Genomic DNA, 21,800 nt, shown 5'->3' on the forward strand with positions numbered 1-21,800 from the left:
CATATAATTCCATTCCTACTTCTTTTTTATCTTTTTATTTGAATAAATTATGTCTTTCAATTGCAACATTGCACTTATTAGTTTTATCCCACTAGGCTTCAGTAATTTGTACTAAATCATATTTGACATCCTACATTAAGTCTTGTTCTTTCTCCTGTTTTTTCCCCATACTCTATGCATTTGTACAAAGACATTGGATTATTGGATCACACAGTCTGATTTATTCTTTCCTATATCTACTGTACATGCTCATGATTGGATGTGTCCACATTCTGTACACCCCTTCTAGCCCCATTCCTGATATTTAGTGTCACACTATTTTCTGAGGTCTGTTCTCCCTCCCACACAAGATTCACTGGAAGGGACCTTCTCGATGCATTTTTTTCCAGTTGTCATGAGAGGCAGCCTCTCTCTTGCCAGCAGTCCCTGATCTTGAAAACACATCATATTATCAAAGCATCCAAACTGTTCCATTGGCACCATCTGTATAGTCTGTTGTTCAGTGCCATTATTTTTTTCTTTCTTCCTGGGCCACAACTTTCAACAGGAAGGAGAGAAATAACACTACATATGCTGCCAGTGCTTTAGCCCTCCTGCCCAATTCTTTATAGTCCCTTGCAGTATCTTTCAGACTATGTCTGTTTGGGTCAGAAAGGGATATTTGTCAATAGGCTTAAACCATCTTTGGAATCTCTCCATCACATTACAAAATGTGTTCCCCAGGAAAGCTTCTCTTGAGAGGCTGTCTGGATGATTGATTGCTATTTGAATCCCTCTCAAAAGGGGGTCTCTCATCAGCATCACCTGTCACTTCCTCTTCTTCAAGGCAAAGGCAGGAATCCTTTTCTTTCCAGAAGGATTCTTTGAGGTAGAATCTTCTTCCTCGGTCCCTGTGGTCTGTATCAGCTCCTGAAAAGGCTGTACTTTTCCAATTTTAAAAGACAAATAGGAAATAAGGGTTGTTAGTTAAAACTGGGCTTCTCACTTAATAACTGATTTTAGAGATTGTTTGGCTTAAAATATGCATGCATTTCTGAATAAAATGCCATGCCTCTCTCTATTAATGAGATCCACCTTCAAAGACATTATGTCTTCTGGGACAGCAGATACTGCCAATGTAACAATTACATGACAGCCAAGTTCAGAGGAAAATCTACTTTTCTTTGGATTAATTTTCAGGTAAGATAGACATGATAAAAGTGGGCTCCAGTCATATACTAAAGGAATAGGTGCAGCTTTATTTCATATTAAAGACCAATACAGTGAGAAATTGAAGATTCCTTCAATGCAGTATAAAAGCATAAAAACTACCTAGCTGTGAGCAGATATTGGGCCCTGCTGTGATTAAATTTTGTGTCACTGATATTTGCAACTTCTTGCTGTCCAAGGAATGTACATGAAGAACAGATATAATAAAACTCCTATTTCTTCTCTTTCAAACATCAGAGCTATCCAGACCCTGATCCATGTAGGATTTTAACAACCACTCCCTCGAATTGCACCTGAGAGCTAACCAGCAGCCAGTAAAGCTTCCTTAATAGCACTATTACTTGGGCAAATTTGGCCAACTATTGGCGTACTGCACGCTGGACCAGGTGAAGCTTCCAAGAGGTTTTCAAGACCAGCCCTACATAGAGCAAATTGCAGTAGTTCAGACACAAAGTGATAATGATAAGACCCTAAGTGACTATGCACAAAGCCTCCTCAAGTTGCATTCATATTTAAACTCCAGCTCTTTCAGTTACCAATATTTTGTCTAAACTAGAGATGCTTAATTTCTTACTTTTTAAAAACCTGTCCTCTTTTCTCTTTGTAAGAAACAATTTTATTTTCCATTTACATTCTATTTTTGTTTTTAAAAATGATCTGCCTCTGTAACAAAGATCCACAGAACAAAGGAAAGAACTTGGCCCTTTCTTTGAAAATACGTTTTTAATTTTATTTTCGTAGGAATTTGTGCTGTAATAAAGGCTATGAAAGAAAATGTCAAGAAAGACTTTGAGCCATATGTAGCCGTCTTCTTTACATCTCTGTGCACCTGGTGAAGATGGTATCCTTAACAGAGTGGCATTGCTTCAGATTACTATTTATGTAAGCAAATGGAGAAAAATCTTTACTGGCTCTTCATGCATTGGCTCCAGATGGGAGTTCAGAGGACACATAATGGAGAGAACTGAGCTGATATCAAAACATTTGTCAGCTTAAAATCAAAGAAATTACAGGCAAAAGCTTACAATGCGAAGCTGATTGCAGTGCAACAGGCTCTGCTAAGTGCTGCCAAGAATATGGTTTTGTCAGCATTTTAATTCCTAGTTAGTGTTCAATTGCATCTAACATCTGTTTGTTTGGGATGTTCAGAAAATCTCTTCTTGATGGAGATGAAGGAAACAGAGGGTGTGAGGCTTACACTTCTCTATTTTAACCTCATACATTGAGAAGAAAAAGGAGGAGGAAATTAAAGCTTTTGTTTCTGTGTCATCATCTCTTTTTCTACTACCAGGCTGTATATCATTCATACTAAAATCATGTCATCCAGAGAGGGAAGCTAAAGTAGCTAAGAAAATCCCACAAAGAAACTTGATATTATAGGTAGTCCTTGCTTAACCACCATAACTGGGACCAGAATTTCAGTTGTTAAGCAAAGCAGCCATTAAGCAAATCTGACCCATTTTTACCTTTTTTGCGGTGGTTGTTAAGCAAATCACTGTAAGTATTAAGTGAACCATGTGGTCGTTAAGCAAATCATGTTGTTCCCATTGATTTTGCTTGCCAGAAGCTGGGCTGAAAGGTTGAAAATGGCAATCATGTGACCACAGGACACTGCAACGGTCATAAATGTGAACTGGTTGCCAAGCACCCAAACCATGATCACATGACTGTGGGGATGCTGCAATAGTCATAAGTGTGAGGACTGGTCGTAAGTCAGTTTTCCCAGCTCTGTCGTAAGTCTGAACCATCACTAAACGAATGGTTGTTAACTGAGGACTACCTATATATTTCTGATATAAAGGAAAGAAAGAAAGAAAGAAAGAAAGAAAGAAAGAAAGAAAGAAAGAAAGAAAGAAAGAAAGAAAGGAAGGAAGGAAGGAAGGAAGGAAGGAAGGAAGATCGGTCTACAGAAATGACAAATATATACTTCAGGAGCAAGTGTATACTTTGAAATATTTTCCCCTTTAAGCATGCCAAAAAAAAGAGGGGGGATTCCATTATACAAAAATGAACAAAGGCAATTTAATATGTAAAATAAATATTTTATCTTTATACAATAGCATAGTAACAAACTCCATCAAACACTTGTTCTTATTGTAAATGAGAACAAACAAAAGAATAACATTGGAACAAAGGCAATTTGAAGTGAGGACTACCTATAATATCAAATTCTGATTTGGAGGAACGTTGTCAGATTTTCCCTGGTGTTTCACAGCACTTGGCTACTGTAAGCCTGTATGGATATCACTGGAATTTAGTTGATAGGTATTTGGGGCCTTTATATATAGTATAATAAAATCCTAAATATCTCAATATTCATCTAGTTAGTCTTTTCAGGCTTCTCCAACTCATCCACTGAGATGTTTTCCAAATACCTGCCCTTTTGGGAAAGGTAAGGAACAAAGTGAGATAAAAAGGCTATAACTGAAGAAATAAAATGCAGTAATTGGTTGACTTTGAAATATATATATATATATATTTAAAAGCTGTGGTTAAAAAAAAATAAGTAGAGCAAATGCTACTTCAATTGGTAGCATCAATATCAACTTAATTTTGTAAATATTATGTGGATTGATTTATACAGTTATAGATTCTAACGATTCTGAGCATTTATAGACTCTAGGAATTTCTACAAATCCTTGAAAAGAAATAGTCCCTAGCTATGCATGCATAGACTATGCATGCATAATGTGGATATGTGTCAGATATTTCTGAATATACTGAATACATTGAACCTGCATGGACTGGTGGCATGACCAGCTGGAGTGGGTGTGTGTGTGGCGGGGAGAAGTACTATTCCTATCCTCTTTCAACATACGCTGGTATAATTTGTTCTCTGCCCTGTAATGTATTTCCAGATGTTTCTCATAATATATGAGGAGATGAACACCATCTGCCAGTTTTATCCATTTGATCTTTGCTTAGCTAACTTCATTATTCATCATAAAATTTCAGAGATCCTCACCCAGTCATTGCACATGAGTATATATTCCCCCATCACATTAATTCATATACTACAGATCATATTAACAAAACCTAAGAAATCTTCCTAGAGATGCCAGAAGATCAGATTGCTTCTGCTGTCTCAAATGAGTTAAGTGGCATGTTATAAGATACCACTTATATGATGGGAATTTAAGGAATATAGCTGGTGAGATGGGGCCAAATCTAGTAGACATTTCCCCACTGTGGCCTCATCCAAATGGAGAGCTTTCTAGGGTCCTGATTTCTGCTTTGAGTTACCTGTTTTGCCTTTATGTGATTGATAGTTTGTTAAAGAGAAATGAGGGCAACTCCTACTTCAGTATGGTCCTTATCAGTCTCAAATGCCAGCAGTAGAAATCTGGTCATGAAGCAAAACCCTTAAACTGCAAAGATCTCTCTCTCAAAAAAAAACAACAACGTTTTAAGTATAGCAATCCTAACACACACACACAAACGATTTTTGTGTTAGGGATAGGAGTAAATATATTTTTGTGTATTTGGTCTATAATAGAAGCCCATTATAGTTTTCTTTGATTTCATCTGCCATATATCTCACCCCTATGGGTGGTATGTGTCTCCCTCAACCTCAGGTCCTCTACCAGAGGCCTGAGAGTTTGAGGGTTCTGCCCAGTATTTTAACTGTTCCTAGCACTGCACTCTTCTGGACAGAGAGCTCTGATACTGTTCCTGGGATCTGTTGGAGTCCCTCTCCCAGCTTGGGAGTCACAGCCCCGAGTGCTCCTACCACCACTGGGACCACTTTGGCCTTCACTTTCCACATCCTCTCTAGTTCCTCCTTCAGACCCTGGTACTTCTACAGTTGATTGGCCAGTACCTATCTGTCTAGTGTATAGGCTAGACCCTCCCAAGTCCAGATGGGAGATTCCACAGAAAGTCATTGAGAATGACAGGGAATGACATCCAGATCCAGACAGGCAGGTACTGGCCAATCAACCAGACATCGTAGTAGTAGAAAAGGACCAGAAGACACTGGTGGTGATAGATGTAGCGGTGCCAAGTGACAGCAACATCAGGAAGAAGGAATATGAGAAGCTGGAGAAGTACCAGGGCCTGAAGGAGGAACTAGAGAGGTTGTAGAAAGTGAAGGCCAAAGTGGTCCCAGTGCTGGTAGGGGCACTTGGGGTTGTGACTCCTAAGCTGGGAGAGTAACTCCAACAGATCCCAGGAGCAGCATCACAGCTCTCTGTGCAGAAGAGTACAATGCTAGGAACAGCTAGATACTGCGCAGAACCCTCAAACTCCCAGGCCTCTGGTAAAGCTGACCATATGCATGACAGCCTACTAGGAAAAGAAGCAGCTGGGTGACTCACTAGGTATAAAATGATTATAATTTAAAATTTCAACATGTGGAAATGAAACTTAAGAGGAAAAACTTCAGAAAACAGTTGTATAGCTTTTTACGGTAATTTGGCATAACTGATGGACATCTTTCATCTTTTTGTGAAGTTAACTATAGATAGATCAGCTGTTCTAAGATAACAAAATATTGGGTTGTTCAACAAAATATTGGGTTGTTCTCCAACAAAAGTGGGAGAAGAATTCACAAAATGGAAAATGTGTTTTGTTTCATGCACAGGACAAACATTCTGTATCTTGGAAGTTTGACTGGATTGTTCCAGGCAGCTCCTGTAGGGCTAAGTCAGTGTTTTTCAACCTCAGCAACCATCCCAGTCGCTGTTTATTTCAGGAGAAAGAATGTATTAAATGTTAATGCATGAGATCATTATCATGGTGTCTTTACATTAGTCATGTTGAATGTTTTAATTTGTGTCATATGTAGCAAGTTCTTTTGTTACAAGACAAAATTAAATTAAAATCACTTTAAGATCTATATTAAATGTTAAATTGTATGTTAAACGTTCTATTTTTTTTAAGGACAACTTTTCACTTCTTTTTAAACTGTTGTTTCCTGTCATTAACATAAAACATTATCTTAGTGTCTGATTGCCAGAATACAGAATTGCTGTATATGCCACATTATGGTTCTTCTTTCTAACGTATGGTGATAATTGAATCTTGAATACTTGAGTCATTACTCACTGTGACTTATATACCTTCTCATTAGCACCAAACACAGAAATATTACCATGTGAATTAGCTTCTGGTTATAAGTCACAAAGTGAGAAATCAGTTTTAGCTTTCATATAGCATCTGTATCACATTTAGCATTCCAAATCAGGTTTATCTGATATATGTTAATGTGTGACTTGACCTAATTGTATTTTTTCTATGTGCAAGATTCTATTCAACATAGGAAGAATGAGAAATAGGCTTTATAATGTCACCATTATTTATCCATTGTAGTAAATGGACACCTGCACATCAAACTGTAAGAATAGGAAAGATTGCCAGATACATATTGCAATATATTTTAAAAATTAGTCAGCACTTGCATTAACAACTCTTCACTTAGATATGCAAGTCTTAATATCTTCCTTTAATTTCAAAACTATGTGTTAGCCAGCAACCTAACATGTAGTACCAAATGCAAATTAGGCAAAAGGATAAAATCGATCCTATTTTCTAGTTGAGTATATTTATTGTAAAAAAGTAAAGTTCAAAAATGGTCAGTTTTATTTTTACATCAAACCAAATATGTAATCTAAGGTGTATCAGAACCTGAACATGTAAAACTATTTCAAACCCTTTATCACATTGTAGAATTCTATAATTCCCATTTAATTGGCTTTGGTAAGGAATTTTTACATGTTCAGGTTCTGACACACCTTAGATTACATACTTGGTTTGATGTAAAAATAAAACTGACATTTTTGAACTTCACTTTTAGAAGACTTAACAAAATTAGTGCTTTCTGTGGATATTTGTTATGGACATTGCTGATAGAGGGGGGGAGCTCTCTCTGCATCAGCAATGTCCATAACAGTATTGGGTAGTTTCCATGTAAGGCAATTCAAACTGACCCATAAATTTGGGTCCTGACTCTGGTTACCTCCTAGAAGCTGAAAATGCAAGGTGTTTGGGGGCTGATGCCAGATGCTGCCTGGCATCAGATGCTGCCTGGATGCACGTTTTTGTATTTTTTCATTATAAGTTTTGTATTTTGTATTGTTATTGTTATTTATTGTGTGTTATAGCCAAGAGTCTACTTATGATTGTGACAGGGTATAAATGGGATAAATAGTGAGATAAATACATATACGCCTACATACCTGAGATGGCTTCATCATGTGCCTTCCAGGTGATCTTGTAGTCCTTGTTAAATATACAATTGGGACATTGGAGGCGGGGTGGGAAGGAATTTTTGGATATGCCTGGCAAATCTGCGGATGTGTTCTCTTCAAAAACTATCTCTCTCTCTCTCTCTGTGTGTGTGTGTGTGTGTACACATACACATACTATAATAGTACAAAATAATGGAGAGACCTTACAGCAGGAGATGGGAAGATGCTTCCATTCTAAAAAGGAGTTTAGTAGGCTCATTCTCTAAGATATTAAAAATATTTCTTAAAAAAATAAAATAAGTGAGCCCCTTGTCACAATTTACAATACATACCCAAGATGATCTTCTTTTACACTCATGAACATTCATTCTAAAATGTAAGGATGTAGCATTCCTTAGAAATTTCTTGTGATAAAAGTGAAAGTATATTTGTGGTTTTAGCATACCTGACTAAATGAGTAGAATCTTTCAGTGGGTAGACTATTGTTTATTTTGGCCTTTATTACAGCCTCATTTCATTTCTCTGTTTGTCAGCATGAAAGTAGATTTTTACCCTTACCATTTTAAAAATGTTTTAATAATGTACAAAGTCACATTTTCAAGCAAGATAATATGGGGCTTATTTGTCTATAATGAGTTATATCAAAAGTTAGCTCAGGCAGGGCTGGTTTACCATGGTTTAAAATAAGTAAAGTAATAGATATTGCTAGCTAAAGAGAAGAGCTCCCACAAGAATATCAAATCTGAAGCTATAATTATAAGGAAAAAAATTATAGCTCCTGAGCACTGCTAGAGCTGTATTTTATGATATATACTTTGTCATTTTTGAATAGAGTAATCATTTCCCAATTCAGTCCTGACCTCAGTTCCACAAAAACTCACTCAGCTAAGTTTTAACTTGTTATTTATGGACTGGTTCAAACAGATATATCCTGGCTTAGCAGGCTTTGTATCTGTCCACACTGGCCCATCTCTGCACATTTAATAAGTAAGATAATTTCCATTAATCATCCAGTGTGATGTAATAGTTAAGTGTGGGTTTACGATTAGGTGATTCGGGGTCAGTTGTTCTCTCTTTATCCAACTTACCTCCCAGGGCCATTATGGGAAAGAATTAGCAGCGGTTTTATGTACCCCACCTTGAGACTTGGATAAAAGATGGATATAAATATAAATATAAATCAGAATTTCCATTATATCCAAATTGGAGGACTACAGTTACTGGGAGGTGGGGGATCAGTACCATAAAATAAGGTGGCAACTATTTTAAGATCTTGGCTTATTCTGGACACTATAGGTCTCGTCTGAAGTATGAAAGTATGAAATATGAAACTATAGTTAGTAGAAGAATTTTGGGTACTTATGGTGTCCTGAAAAAGAAGAGGGGAAAGAGTATTATTATGATTTAATAAGCCAAAATATGTACCATATATACTCACAGGTAAACTAAGAATTTTAGTTGCCAAAATACACCCCCAAAATTGGGTTCAGCTTATCCGTGGATGGGCTTATCCGCAAGTATGTACACTAATACTTTTTGAAAGTACCCATATATCCTGTATCTACTCACATATAAGCCCATCCGCAGATAAGCAGACCCTCAAATTTTTAACCAAAATGCCATGAAAAATGTGCCACCTGTGGATAAGGTGAAAATTGTGAAAATCAAAACATACAAAAATGTTGAGGGTCAGCTTATCTGCAAATGGGTTTATATGCAAGTACAGTATATAGAGTACATCTGAACCAAGTCTCTGTTTTGCAAATCAATCTTCTTATACTATCTAAATGCTAATTAATTTGCACACTGCTTCTTGACCCAGTGGGTTGCAGGAACAGATTATACCTATAGTAACAGTACAAGAGAACACAGTATAAGTTTTATTAAATCATGCTTCTTCATTGTCCTAAGCTGCATTATCAAGTCATAGTCAAGTTTAGGGTTTCAAGCAGGAATGTAAAGTAAGACTGACTGAAACCTTGCATTTCAGTTTTAGTCCGAGAAAGCAGAAATAATTTTCAAGGTTTTCATTGGTTTCCTGCTGAACCAAGAAAACCACAATAGAATATAAACAGACATTGAAAGGCAGATAATAAAAACATGCCTTAATAGTCTTTTGATAAAAAGGTAGATTTGAATCTACTGTGACATTATGGTTTCAGTACAAAATATAGATTCTGATCTATTGATAATACTTCAGTAGGTCAAGATGGATTATCCAACTTTCCATTGTATAATCCTAATAGCAACAAAATGATCCCTCAGATTATATTTTTTTAAAAAATTAAAACATAGAGTGGTAATCAAGTAGCAGACTGAGCCTCATTCACTTTGGTACAAAAAAAACATTTCAGAGATTGTATATGTATATGTATATGTATATGTATATGCATATGCATATGCATATGCATATGTATATGTATATGTATATGTATATGTATATGTATATGTATATGTATATGTATATGTATATGTATATGTATATGTATGCATCTTTTACATCAGGCTAAAAGTGAAACAAAAACAGATCCTGTCCATGTGAATTCTCCCCAGTCTGCCTACCGGAACAAGTCTTGTTCCAAACTCAAGTTAAGAGTTGTTCCAACTCCCAGGTTATGACTCCGTTTTGCAGTCTACTTTAAAAGATTGATCTCCTGATCTAGTAAATTTTCACTTCAATTTTTAATATCAATCAGGTCTGGATGACAGACAGATAGGTGTTGCTCTTGCTTCAGCATGATACTTCAGGAAGTATCAGAAAAGGAAACTGTACTCTTCAACTCTGTTAATGAACTATCACTTGGTGTAGTGGCAAAGGTGCTGGGCTAGAAACCAGGAGTCTGTGAGTTCTAGTCCCGCCTTAGGCACGAAAGCCGGCTGGGTGACCTTGGGCCAGTCCCTCTCTCTCAGCCCAACTCAGTTCACAGGGTTGTTGTTGTGGAGAAAATAGGAGGAGGAAGGAGTATTAGGTATGTTCCCTGCCTTGAGTTGACCAAAATATATAGCTGGGATAAAAATCTAATCATCATCTTCCCCTTCCCGCTCTGTCTTTTAAACCGCTTATAAAGTGAATTTCATTTTACCCCCATCCCACCCTTTTTTATTTTTTGTTTGGATGAGAATGGATACTAGCTAGAATCATCCCTTATGCTTTGGATGCACTAGAAGCACATTTGCCCCAACTGGATTCTGCATATAATTTATTTTATTCCATTCCTGACATTAATTAATAGGTCCATGACCTCTTGCTTCCAAGCAGATGTTGAAAAACAAACACAAGAAGGACACTAACACCAAGTAAATCAGTATATGAAATAGCTTTCTCCAGATTTGATTACTAAAAGTAATAATGATAATTTTAAGGTGGCATCTTGAAAGATGCTTGAAATAAATCTAGGTTGGTTTTAAATAATTATTTTGAATTTTCTTTGAATTAGCTTTCAGAGCAATATTAAAGGGAGATTTATCCCTCTAAGTAAATGGAGAGGAACCCAGCACTGAGTTGTTGAACTCAAAAAGAGCCCCAATGACATAACAAAAGGAAGAAGCCTTGACTATGCAGTTGACATTTAGAAGCTTGGATGGTGCACAGCGAAGCTTTCTGTACAACTGCTCAATATTTGCTGTGATATTCTTGTGCAAGCAAACATGTAAATGTGTGCTATGATATTTCCAGAATGTATATATCATCAAATCATAAAACTGAAAGAGTAATACATCTGATGTTGCACGTACATTGGCCTTTATTGGCTGGCCATTAAAGTTTCCTAATATTCTGACTAACGTTCAGTGGAATTTACGAATGAGAATGCTTTACTTCATGCTTGCATGATAGACATATATTTGGGGTACTTCAATGTGATAAATAGATTTTTTAAAAATCAGAATATTATATTCTAATAATTCTGTATTTCTGAGAGAAGGAATCACAGGTGAAGTTTAGAAACAGGCACAAAAAAGGCTTAACGTTCTAAAAGCTGACTGACTTCTCTTCCAGTTTTAAAAAATGTAGCAGGAAACTCTCCTTGCTCCGATGGCTGTCCATAATACCAGAAACTTATATTTAATAAGTTGTATGAATTAAGATTTTCAATAGTGAACAGTTATAAAAATGAGAACAAGAAAATTTGAAAATTGAATGGTCTGCTGTTAAAAGGCTCCATCGCAAGTAGGAAACTTTAATTTGCTTAGAACAAGGGATGGAAAATAAAAACAGTTGCACCAAGTCTTGTGCCATACTGGCATACAAAAGAATTTGAAAATGAAACATTCATTTCCTATGTCCATATCTACATATCACTAGAAGGCTGTGGGTTTGGTATTTTATTTTCTCAATTGCATACTCAGGTTTATTCTTTAAGATCCTAGCGCTATGCTGCACGATTGCTTCTTCCAATTACTTGGTTGTTTTGACTGCCTATTTTGACTGAAATGTTGTTAGCCTATTTCAGCAATACTTCGTGGATTAGAAAATGTGGAATATCCATATTAAGTAGGAAGATTAGTAGACAGCTGGAAAAGTACAGTTTCAAAAATCTCTTCTAAATAATTCTCACTGACTCTTACCTTCTCTTTTATTGTTCCCCCCACCCCCACCCCACAACTGTGCCATTTTCCTTTCTCAGGTCTAAATCTGCATTGTAAATAAGATCTCTGACTACTTTCTCTGTGGTTGAATATTTTCCTCAAGTATGATCTGTGCTCCAAACGTCCGCATACCAGTCTAAGAATGTTAACTAAGAAAACGTACCAACTTGCTTTCACAACCTCAGAAACACTTAATCGGCTATCATGCCCTATTCACTTATATCTGATAATAGGACAGAATTAAACAGCTAACAAATTTGTAACAAATCAAGTATTATAACAAATATAAGCCAAAAGCAAAACACACAAAGAAGCCCATGAACATATCAATTAAGTTGTCCTGCAGTGTCACCTAGTGGTTAATATATATTACAGTTAATTTTTCAGAATTTGATGAAGTAACATTCTGTTTTCCTTTTTTCACAATACATTTCATTGATAAATCAGAATGCAGTTTCATAAACTTTTCTACATATAGTTATTTTTTTTAATAAAACAAATATATTGGTCTTACAATTCAAGTGGGCTATGTTAATAAATAGCTCTTCTTTATATACATGTTATAACTGGGTAAATATTTATTTCTATACTTATTTATAAGCAGAAGCTACAATTAATGTGGAGGTTTTTAAGTTAATTCTCCTTACACTATTCTGTGTAACAACCACATGTGTGCTCTGTATTTGGCTGAACCCCATAGTTTTCTTTGATGAAAAAGATAATCTTATATTGTATCTTTTTTCTTTGCTACCCTATTGGACAACAGACCTCTGTTGTTTTTCAATCTTGATTTGGGGTTTGGTCAAGTCAGGACACTTCCAGAGAGACTGAAACCATCAAGTATTTACAAAGGTCAGAATTACACACAGCCCCAATTGAATCAGATGATGTCAGTGACATACCAAATTATAATAATAAATACCTAGTTATAATAGTTATAAGTGGGATGCGGTGGCGCTGTGGGTTAAGCCGCTGAGCTGCTGAGCTTGCCGATCGGAAGGTCGGCAGTTCAAATCCGCGTGATGGGGTGAGCTCCCGTTGCTAGTCCCAGCTCCTGCCAACCTAGCAGTTCGAAAACATGCAAATGTGAGTAGATTAATAGGTACCGTTTCGGTGGGCAGGTAACGGCGTTCCGTGTAGTCATGCTGGCCACATGACCACGGAAGTGTCTACGGACAAACGCCGGCTCTTTGGCTTTGAAACGGAGATGAGCACCGCCCCCTAGAGTCGGACACGACTGGACTTAATGTCAAGGGAAACCTTTACCTTTACCTTTACTATAATAGTTATAATAATAAAAAGTTGTTTGGACACTGTCACTGCTAAATATCCTCAGAACCAAATTAAAGACCTTTTGGAGAGTAGGGATAGGAAGTAACACTGGGATAGGGCAGTTTCCTATGCCTCTATAACTTAGTAGAAGAAACCAGGGTTGGGCCCGTGAACCATCATGAGAATCAAAGAAATCTCCTGAGGCAATTTAGTAAAATGGGATAAGATGCTTGATAGTTTCTGAGTTACAGATTGTTGGTGTGTGTGTTCTGGTGCATGTGCAGAGTACCGGAAAGCATTGGGCATGAGAGACCAGTAACGACACCAGGCATTACAGCAAATACAGTTGTATTCATACAGACAGAGAGTATAAAAGTTTTCTTACAGATCCCTGGAAGTGCTCAAAAATCTTCTATACATAAAACAGCACAGTTACATTCTCACCATCACACACCGGGCTAGGCAGGGCTGGCAGGCAAGTCCAGGCAAATTTCAAAGCAAGCAAGCACAAAACAAGGACAGCTTCCTTTATATATATTTCATCTAGGTCATCCAACACTTAATCTTTTGACCTTTTCACATTTTAACCAGAGAACAATTGATGCCTGACCTTTTGACTCTGCTGGTGCTTAACAAGTGCCTTGTGACTTACTCCTTAAGTAATAATACATCAACACTAATAACAAAACAATTTATGTATTCACGATAACTATTTAGCTGGACATTAGATAGCTGTGTCCTTCCATTATGGTTTCAAATAAAACAAATTTATATAAATCATTTAAATCATGGAGCCAAAGTTGACGAGTACTCCGGCTGTACTATTCACCGCAGTGCCGAGAAGCAGAATGCTGGTGCAGTTTGACTCCGATCTTCAAGAGTTTTAAATATTCTGCCAAAATAAATTGGGGAGATATCCAAAACATTGGATATAAGATTTTATAAATAATGATTGAAGTATTAAAATAGATGCCAAAAAAGAGCATAAAAGATTTTTTTTTTTGCAAATCAAAAAAAAAAAGCACAATTGTAATTCCAGGAGGAGCTGAATTTGTTCATGTTTCTTTCATTTCCCTCTTTCAGAATCAAAAAACACCTTACCAGTTTCCCATATATTAAGCATAATGTTCCAAGTAATGGTTCTTTATTGACATAGTTATGATCTAAACATAACTAAATATACAACAATTCATTTCATTCCATAAGGCCTAGCAGGTATGAAGCCTTTAAAATATCATCCCCAGAAGCTAAGCCCTAAACCAAGCTGTGGCCCGTTGCAAGTGCTGCTGGGATCTTGCACTCCGTAGCCAGGCTCCTCGGAAAAAAGGCGGAGGAAGCAGGAGTGACTTACAGGAGCAGCTTGCAACCTTTCCTGCTGGCTTCTCCACTGACTTTGTTTAGGGGAAGCCAGCAGGGAAGGTCACAAATGGTGATTACAAGATGCAGGACGTCGTAAGTGCAAGCCGGTTGCCAGCACCTGAATCTCCTGACCACAGGGCCACTGGGACAGCAGGAACTTCAAGGACCAGACATAAGTACCACCTGTTCAGCTCTGTCATAACTTCAAACGGTCATTGAATGAGTGACCGTTAACCGAAGACTACCTGTAATATCAAGATGGTTTGCCTTCATCATTTTCTAGGATTTTTTTTCCAACTACCCAGGCTAAGCTAAACTCCAAGTTTAGATCTGATCTTATTTAGCTTTTGAGCCCAACTAATTTATGAGACCATTAATGACTAGAGTTCATTGCCACCTGCTTTTTTACATTACTTTTTATGAACAAAGTATACAGGAATTCTTTCATCCCTTTGTTATTGAAAGTCAAGTGTATTGTTATAATCTTAAACAAAATTGAATTAGACAGAAATATATGTTTGCAGAATTAGTAAGAATAGAATATACAGCCTGGTTCATGAAATGCTTACTTATGGGAGCGCTATCAAAATAAAACTTCGTTCTTTTTTAGAACAATCCTGTCTTTGGATCTAGTTATTTTGTAATGATTTTGTCTTCTAATAATACATTTTGTACCTACATTTGTGTTAGTACTAATCAGTAGGTAAGACATTTATTCTGGGTTAATTGATGGATATAAGTTGAAGGTAACTTTTATTTTCATAGTAATCTCCAATAGTACCCTGGTGTTTTTTATGGATAGCTGCCAAATTGAATTGACAGAGATAAGACTTATGCCAGTACATCCTTTTCTTCTGTTCAGCAAAATACATGTATTGATGTATACCATACTCATTAGCAAAAAGAGTCCTTTCTTATTGAAATACTCATGCATCTTTTTAGTACTTCAGTGTTTGGGTAGTTGTTTGATTTTTAACAAAAATGCAAACAATACAGCACTAATTTAAATTGCTTTGCCATGTCATATTTTAGTGCATCCGTCCAAGATTTTTGGATCAATATTTCCTTATACATTGTATTGCTCACCTAGGACATCTCTTATTAGTCTTACTCTACAGTTCCTTTCAAATACAACACTAATAGTCAACAAAACTTCAATGAATAGAGATCTGAGGCTGAAATATTACACAGAAGTTGTTTATTCTTAGGATTAGGCCTGGCCCTCCTGAAGTAGAGTGAGTAGGTGGTGGATTTGGAGTGATAACAGATTCTGCATTCCTTGTTTACCCAACCACAAAGGCTAGCTGTTTCTCTCTTCAAAACCTTTAGGGTACAACATCCTGTCTCCTAATATCTCAACCCATTCTTCCCATTGATTTTCTACCATACTTCTCCACATCAAGAGCCTTCCAGTGTTCTTCCCTTGCCCTCTTTTTCAACTTTTTCACCCCTATACAGTATAGTATGTGACAGTAACTGGTGGTCTCTACTGACATTTTGGTTCTGTATCTTTCCCCAACTTACAGTTGGTAGCTAATTACAGTTTCTCGTTTTTGCACACAATCTCAGTTTTCTATATTTATAATCTTGTCTGGAATTAGCTATCAGTTTTTTGAGGAACAGATTTCACCTGCAAAATTCAAATATGTTGTGGCCAATGAGGAGGGAAACAGGTTAAGGGAAGAGGGACTTCTGCTTTCTAAAAATTATACTAAAGCAAAACATGGTTCATCTTTAATAGGTTGGCTTTTTGCACAAGCAAGATCTTTTGGTATATCACCCATCAGGACATGGATGCCACAAATGCTCAGAGAGCCCTGCAGGCTTCTAATGCTCCAAGACAAGGTAGTCATTACTTAGCAAGAGACAACAGGTGAGGTAGCTTTTCAGAGTATTGCAACAGAGGAACCAGAAACAGCACTGGATTCTTCTGTCTCAAGTACTTGAACATATTCACCTCTGCTGCTTATGAATCAAATCAAGCCTGATTCCTGTGTTGTTTCACTTCCATTCAGTTGCATAGCCAGTGATAGAATATTGTGTGAATACATGCACACAAGCTTACATGAAAGATTTTTACATGTTTCACCTCACCAGATGGTAAATTTATGCCAAGGGTACAACTGATGGGACTTCATGGCCAACATGGGGAGTTTCCGGTGATAGGAGATGCAATAACTTTGACAGGATGAAAGCTGAACAGAAATGGTTCTCTGAAATTCTCTGAAAAATGAATGGCAGAGAAGCCACAGAGAATTACACTTTTCCTGAAGAAATTATGACAATTTATCTCAGTTTCTTCAGGGAAAAGTGAAATTCTGAAGCAGTTTCTCACAAGCAGAACTCCCCTTTAACATGAATTAGAGAATTACTCTTAAAGACTTTTCTTGTGATTTAACTTAAGCATGGGAAGCAGAGGGACTGTGGACCAATGGAGATTCAGTTTCCAATCAAAGACAAAGTTCACCCATATATGCCTTGGCCATTCATCCACCGCATAGTTTAGTAGCACTCATAATCCTTTTTCCGGATGTATCCAGCACAGTTATAAACAATCTGATTAATACTACTTTAGAAAAAAGTAGAATGGTAGCTGAGCACAGACTATGAGCCAGTGGTGTGACATGGCTGCAAAAGAAGACAAATGCAAATTCAGGCTGCATGAAGACAAACATAATTCCCAAACCACAGTAAATGATCATTCTGTCTTGCTCTGCTTTGGTTTGATCCACCTTGGGTGTTATGTATTATGTTAAGTCCTGTGTACTGCACTTTCAGTAGAAATCAGAGGAATTTTAACAGTTACAGGGAAAGGCAATAACGGTGATCAAGAACTAGAATAGTTTAGATGGATGTGTCCCAACATGTATTGGACAGGAGCCTCAGAAAGGGTGATTCTGATGCATTTGCCATACCGGCACATCTTCCACCTCCCGTCCTCCTCACTTTCTATAGAGGCACCACAGAGAGTGTATTGTCCAGCTGTATTTCAATCTGGTTTGGAGGCTGTAGTGCCTCAGATAGGAAGCCTGTGCAGAGGGTGGTGAGGGTAGCAGAGAGGATAATTGGGATTTCACTTCCTCCTGTTCAGGATATGGCACATACACGATGTCCATCTAGAGCCCGAAATATTGTCAGTGTCCCCTCCCACCCCATTGTGGCTTGTTCTCCTTGCTGCCCTCTGGGAAAAGGGTCCACTGCATTCGATGCAGAATGGCTAATTAGGTAATAGTTTTGTCCCCTGGGCTGTTAGACTCCTGGACTCTTAATAATCCCCTCTCATTTCATTGTGGCACATGCTGTATGTAGGACTGTATTATTTATTAGGGATAATGATTAGGGGAGTGGAATGGCAAGTATGTATATTATGTATTACAGTAATTATTTTTTTGTGAGCCAACTGCAACGGAATTTCATTTTAATGCGCACCTTTGTGAATAGTGGAATGGCAATAAAAGTTTTCTATTCTATTCTATTCTATTCTATTCCATTCCATTCCATTCCATTCCATTCCATTCCATTCCATTCCATTCCATTCCATTCCATTCTATTCTATTCTATTCTATTCTATTCTATTCTATTCTATTCTATGAAAGCAGACTGAAGATTGTGTGTCTTTAGCCTTAAGAAAAGATCACTGAGGCTGTGAGAATGATAGCTCTCTTCAAATACCTGAGAAAATGCTGTGAGAAGAAAGACAAGACCTGTTCTTTCTCATTGCAGAATATGGCATAATGGTTACAGGAAGGTAGATTATGACCGAATGTTAGAAAAAAATCTTCTCATCAGTAGGAATAGTAGAACCACCTATCCTGAAAAGAGGTGGGATGTTGTCAAGCAGATTGTAATGGTTGCCTAACCTAACAAACCCAGGCTCACAAGTAGACTTTATGAAATCTGGTTTATTGAAGGATTAGTATGCAAGTACAGAGAAAGCTGAGAATGAGCAAAAGCGCGCCAAATACAAATTAAGAACCCTCGGCTCAAAACGTAAGACCTCCCCCCACCCAGCCGTTCTAACCACACACACACACACACACCCAGGTGCCAGTAACTGTCTTCACCATCCCTGGGAAAGCAACCTTGAGCATTTGAGAAAACCCAAACACATTCCATTCCCTCAGCCCAGAGATAACAGTCCGGGGTATGGAAGCCTCCCTTCCCTGCAATCAAACACGCAATTAACAGCTGACACGTGAAGGGTTACAAATCAAATACGGGAGTAGCAAATGACATGTGAAGTGTTACGATGTACCAGGCACATTGAAACAGTGAACATGACACAGATGCTAGATAGCCATTTGTCTGGGATGCTTATCTTGAATTTCTGCACTGAGTCCTTTCCAACTCTTTATTCTGTGTTTAATATACTTCCAGTATATAAGTAAGTCAGTCAATTATTATTTTGGTTTTCTGCATCTTAACTGAATACTAAATACTGTATATTGTCCATTATTTGTGCATGCTAGGACACTGTATTTGAATTTATAAGAGAAAGCATTTTTCACTTGCACATGTATGCATTTATTATCACTAAACTGAGTATGTTTCCTCTCACAAAAGAGGAATCTGAATTGAATCTAGTGGTCACCATCAGAGAAAGGTAGCCCATCAGAATGAGGAATTTAAATAAGTTTATGCCCATGCCAAAAGGTGAAGATTTCAAACAAATGTCCATCTTAATCTTCAGATATTTTTCTATAAAATGTTGTCCCACTATTCATCTGTTGAAGGATAGCACATAGTACATCTTTAATTGAATTCTGAGTCTTTTGGGGATGGGTGTGTGTGTGTGTGTGTGTTTCACACTGTTATATAATACCATTTTCAGTGGTTAAAAATTCCACTCCACCTTTAAATTCCTGTTACAAAATAGTTCCATCCACTACTGCAAGTGGGCCTGGTAATTTCATTTATCTGACATCATCTGCCAGTGTAATCCTTTGTTTGATAGGTCCATCGAAAGAAAACACACACATGATCACACATACACACACACAGTTATTGGAACTGCTACAAACCTTGCTACCAGTAGTGTAATGAGATTATGCATGTTTTGTAAAATTTCTCATCTGTGTCTCTTCCTTAATGACATGTCCTATATTTATTCCCCTTCCTTTTTCTATAGGTCTTACTGCTGCAGCATCTCTTGTGTCTTTGGCATGGGCATTGGCTTCATATCAAAAAGCTCTTCGTGATTCCCGGGATGACAAGAAACCCATCAGTTATATGGCTGTAATTATTCAATTTTGTTGGCATTTTTTCACAATAGCCGCCAGGGTGATTACTTTTGCTCTCTTTGCCTCTGTTTTTCAACTATACTTTGGAATCTTCATAGTCCTTCACTGGTGTATCATGACTTTCTGGATTGTCCATTGTGAAACAGAGTTCTGCATTACTAAGTGGGAAGAGATTGTGTTTGACATGGTTGTTGGAATAATTTATATCTTTAGTTGGTTCAACGTCAAGGAGGGAAGGACACGTTGTAGGCTTTTCATTTACTATTTTGTGATTCTTTTGGAAAACACCGCCTTGAGTGCTCTTTGGTATCTGAACAAGGTTCCTATGATTTCTGATGCATTTGCCATACCGGCGCTGTGTGTGGTGTTCAGCAGCTTTTTAACTGGCATTGTTTTTATGCTGATGTACTATGCCTTCTTTCACCCCAATGGACCACGATTTGGGCAGTCACCAAGCTCTGCTGGTGAGGATTCTGTAGCTGCCTTCACTCTTCCTGCAGAAGTAGCATCAAGTACTTTAAGGTCTATTTCTAATAACCGGAGTGTCACAAGTGACCGGGATCAGAAATTTGCTGAGAGAGATGGGTGTGTGCCTGTCTTTCAAGTGAGACCAACTGCACCTTCAACTCCTTCATCCCGACCACCAAGGATTGAAGAATCTGTCATTAAAATTGATTTGTTCAGGAATAGGTATCCAGCATGGGAAAGACATGTATTGGACAGGAGCCTCAGAAAGGCCATTTTAGCTTTCGAATGTTCTCCTGCTCCTCCACGACTACAGTATAAAGATGACGCCCTTATACAGGAGCGATTGGAATATGAAACAACACTATAAATATAACGAATAAAGAAAACTCAGTGCAACGGCTATGATACATCCAAATAAAAGGGTAATAATAGGGCCGTGGCAATAACTTAATTTCATTCTACAACAGATCAGGAAGCTATAGCAGTGTCCTTAGTCTGACTACCATCATGATTATCATTTGATCCACTGTACCACAGTCTATCTCAGTAAACCTAAAAGCAGCAGCATCCAAGAACCTCAAAGAATCAATTATTCTTGACTGAGAAATAGACTTAGTCTGTTGACTCTGATTTTAAAGTGCATTACACGGAATTTAAACATAAGACAGGAAGGGTTGAATGAGTGACATCCAACACACCAGTGAGTGGTGGTTTTTTTCTTTCTTTTTTCTTTTTAGAAAAATCCCTATATATGTTTTCATGCTGAGTATGTTTGCATACTTATTTACAAAATAAAGCAGCAGTTTTGAAAAAAATGTCAGAAGAACTAAATTCATACAAGGCAATGTTACTGTTACCTGAATTCTAGTTTCTATGAAAGAAATTAATATAGTTATCTTGCATAGATAAAAAATTTTCAAATAAAAGACATTAAAAAGGCATTAATAATTTTTCTCTAATCTAGAATTCTATTTATAATCAAAAGAACTATTCATTTTTATTTTATTAAATTTTATTTCCTTTTTTTAACAGAAATCAATATTTTATGTACAACTTCAGGGTATTTTTTAACAGAAATTCTATGCAGATGATTCCCTCCTCCCTCCTCAGCTTTCAGAAAGAATTGAGAGTTTTGGTGGTTATTAAAAATGTAAATTAAATGATAATCATGATTAAGTTTCAATTGCAAAAACAAAAAACAAAAAACAAAAGAAAGGGGGAGAGAGGGAGATGGAAAAATACCAAAAAGGTATACATCCCATATATTAAATCCTGTGAAGACTATGTTCAGAACAGCATTAAAAAAGAATAGGTGTTTTAATCTACTGTGTATGAATATATTCAGAATGTGTGATAATGCATAACAGTATGCTATAACCTTTTAGTGCCAAATATTGTGTAACTGCAAAATTAATGTAATATTGTGGTTTGAAGAGAAGAAAATGGGTAACCTATCCTACTGAAGTTGGGAAGAATA

At 37.1% G+C, this 21,800-nt stretch overlaps 1 protein-coding gene across 1 annotated transcript in view; it reads left to right on the forward strand.

Moving 5' to 3' along the window:
* The window catches only part of XKR4 (XK related 4), a 97,464-nt gene extending 76,774 nt beyond the window's left edge, over nt 1-20,690 (forward strand). The window contains exon 3 of the mRNA XM_063300237.1: nt 19,744-20,690. Coding sequence (XP_063156307.1) covers nt 19,744-20,690 — 947 coding nt within the window. The remainder of the gene's footprint in view (nt 1-19,743) is intronic.
* The last annotated feature ends 1,110 nt before the right edge of the window (nt 20,691-21,800 follow it).

The sequence above is a fragment of the Candoia aspera genome, chromosome 3 (genome assembly GCF_035149785.1).
Source record: "Candoia aspera isolate rCanAsp1 chromosome 3, rCanAsp1.hap2, whole genome shotgun sequence".
In the NCBI taxonomy this organism is placed as follows: Eukaryota; Metazoa; Chordata; class Lepidosauria; order Squamata; family Boidae; genus Candoia; species Candoia aspera.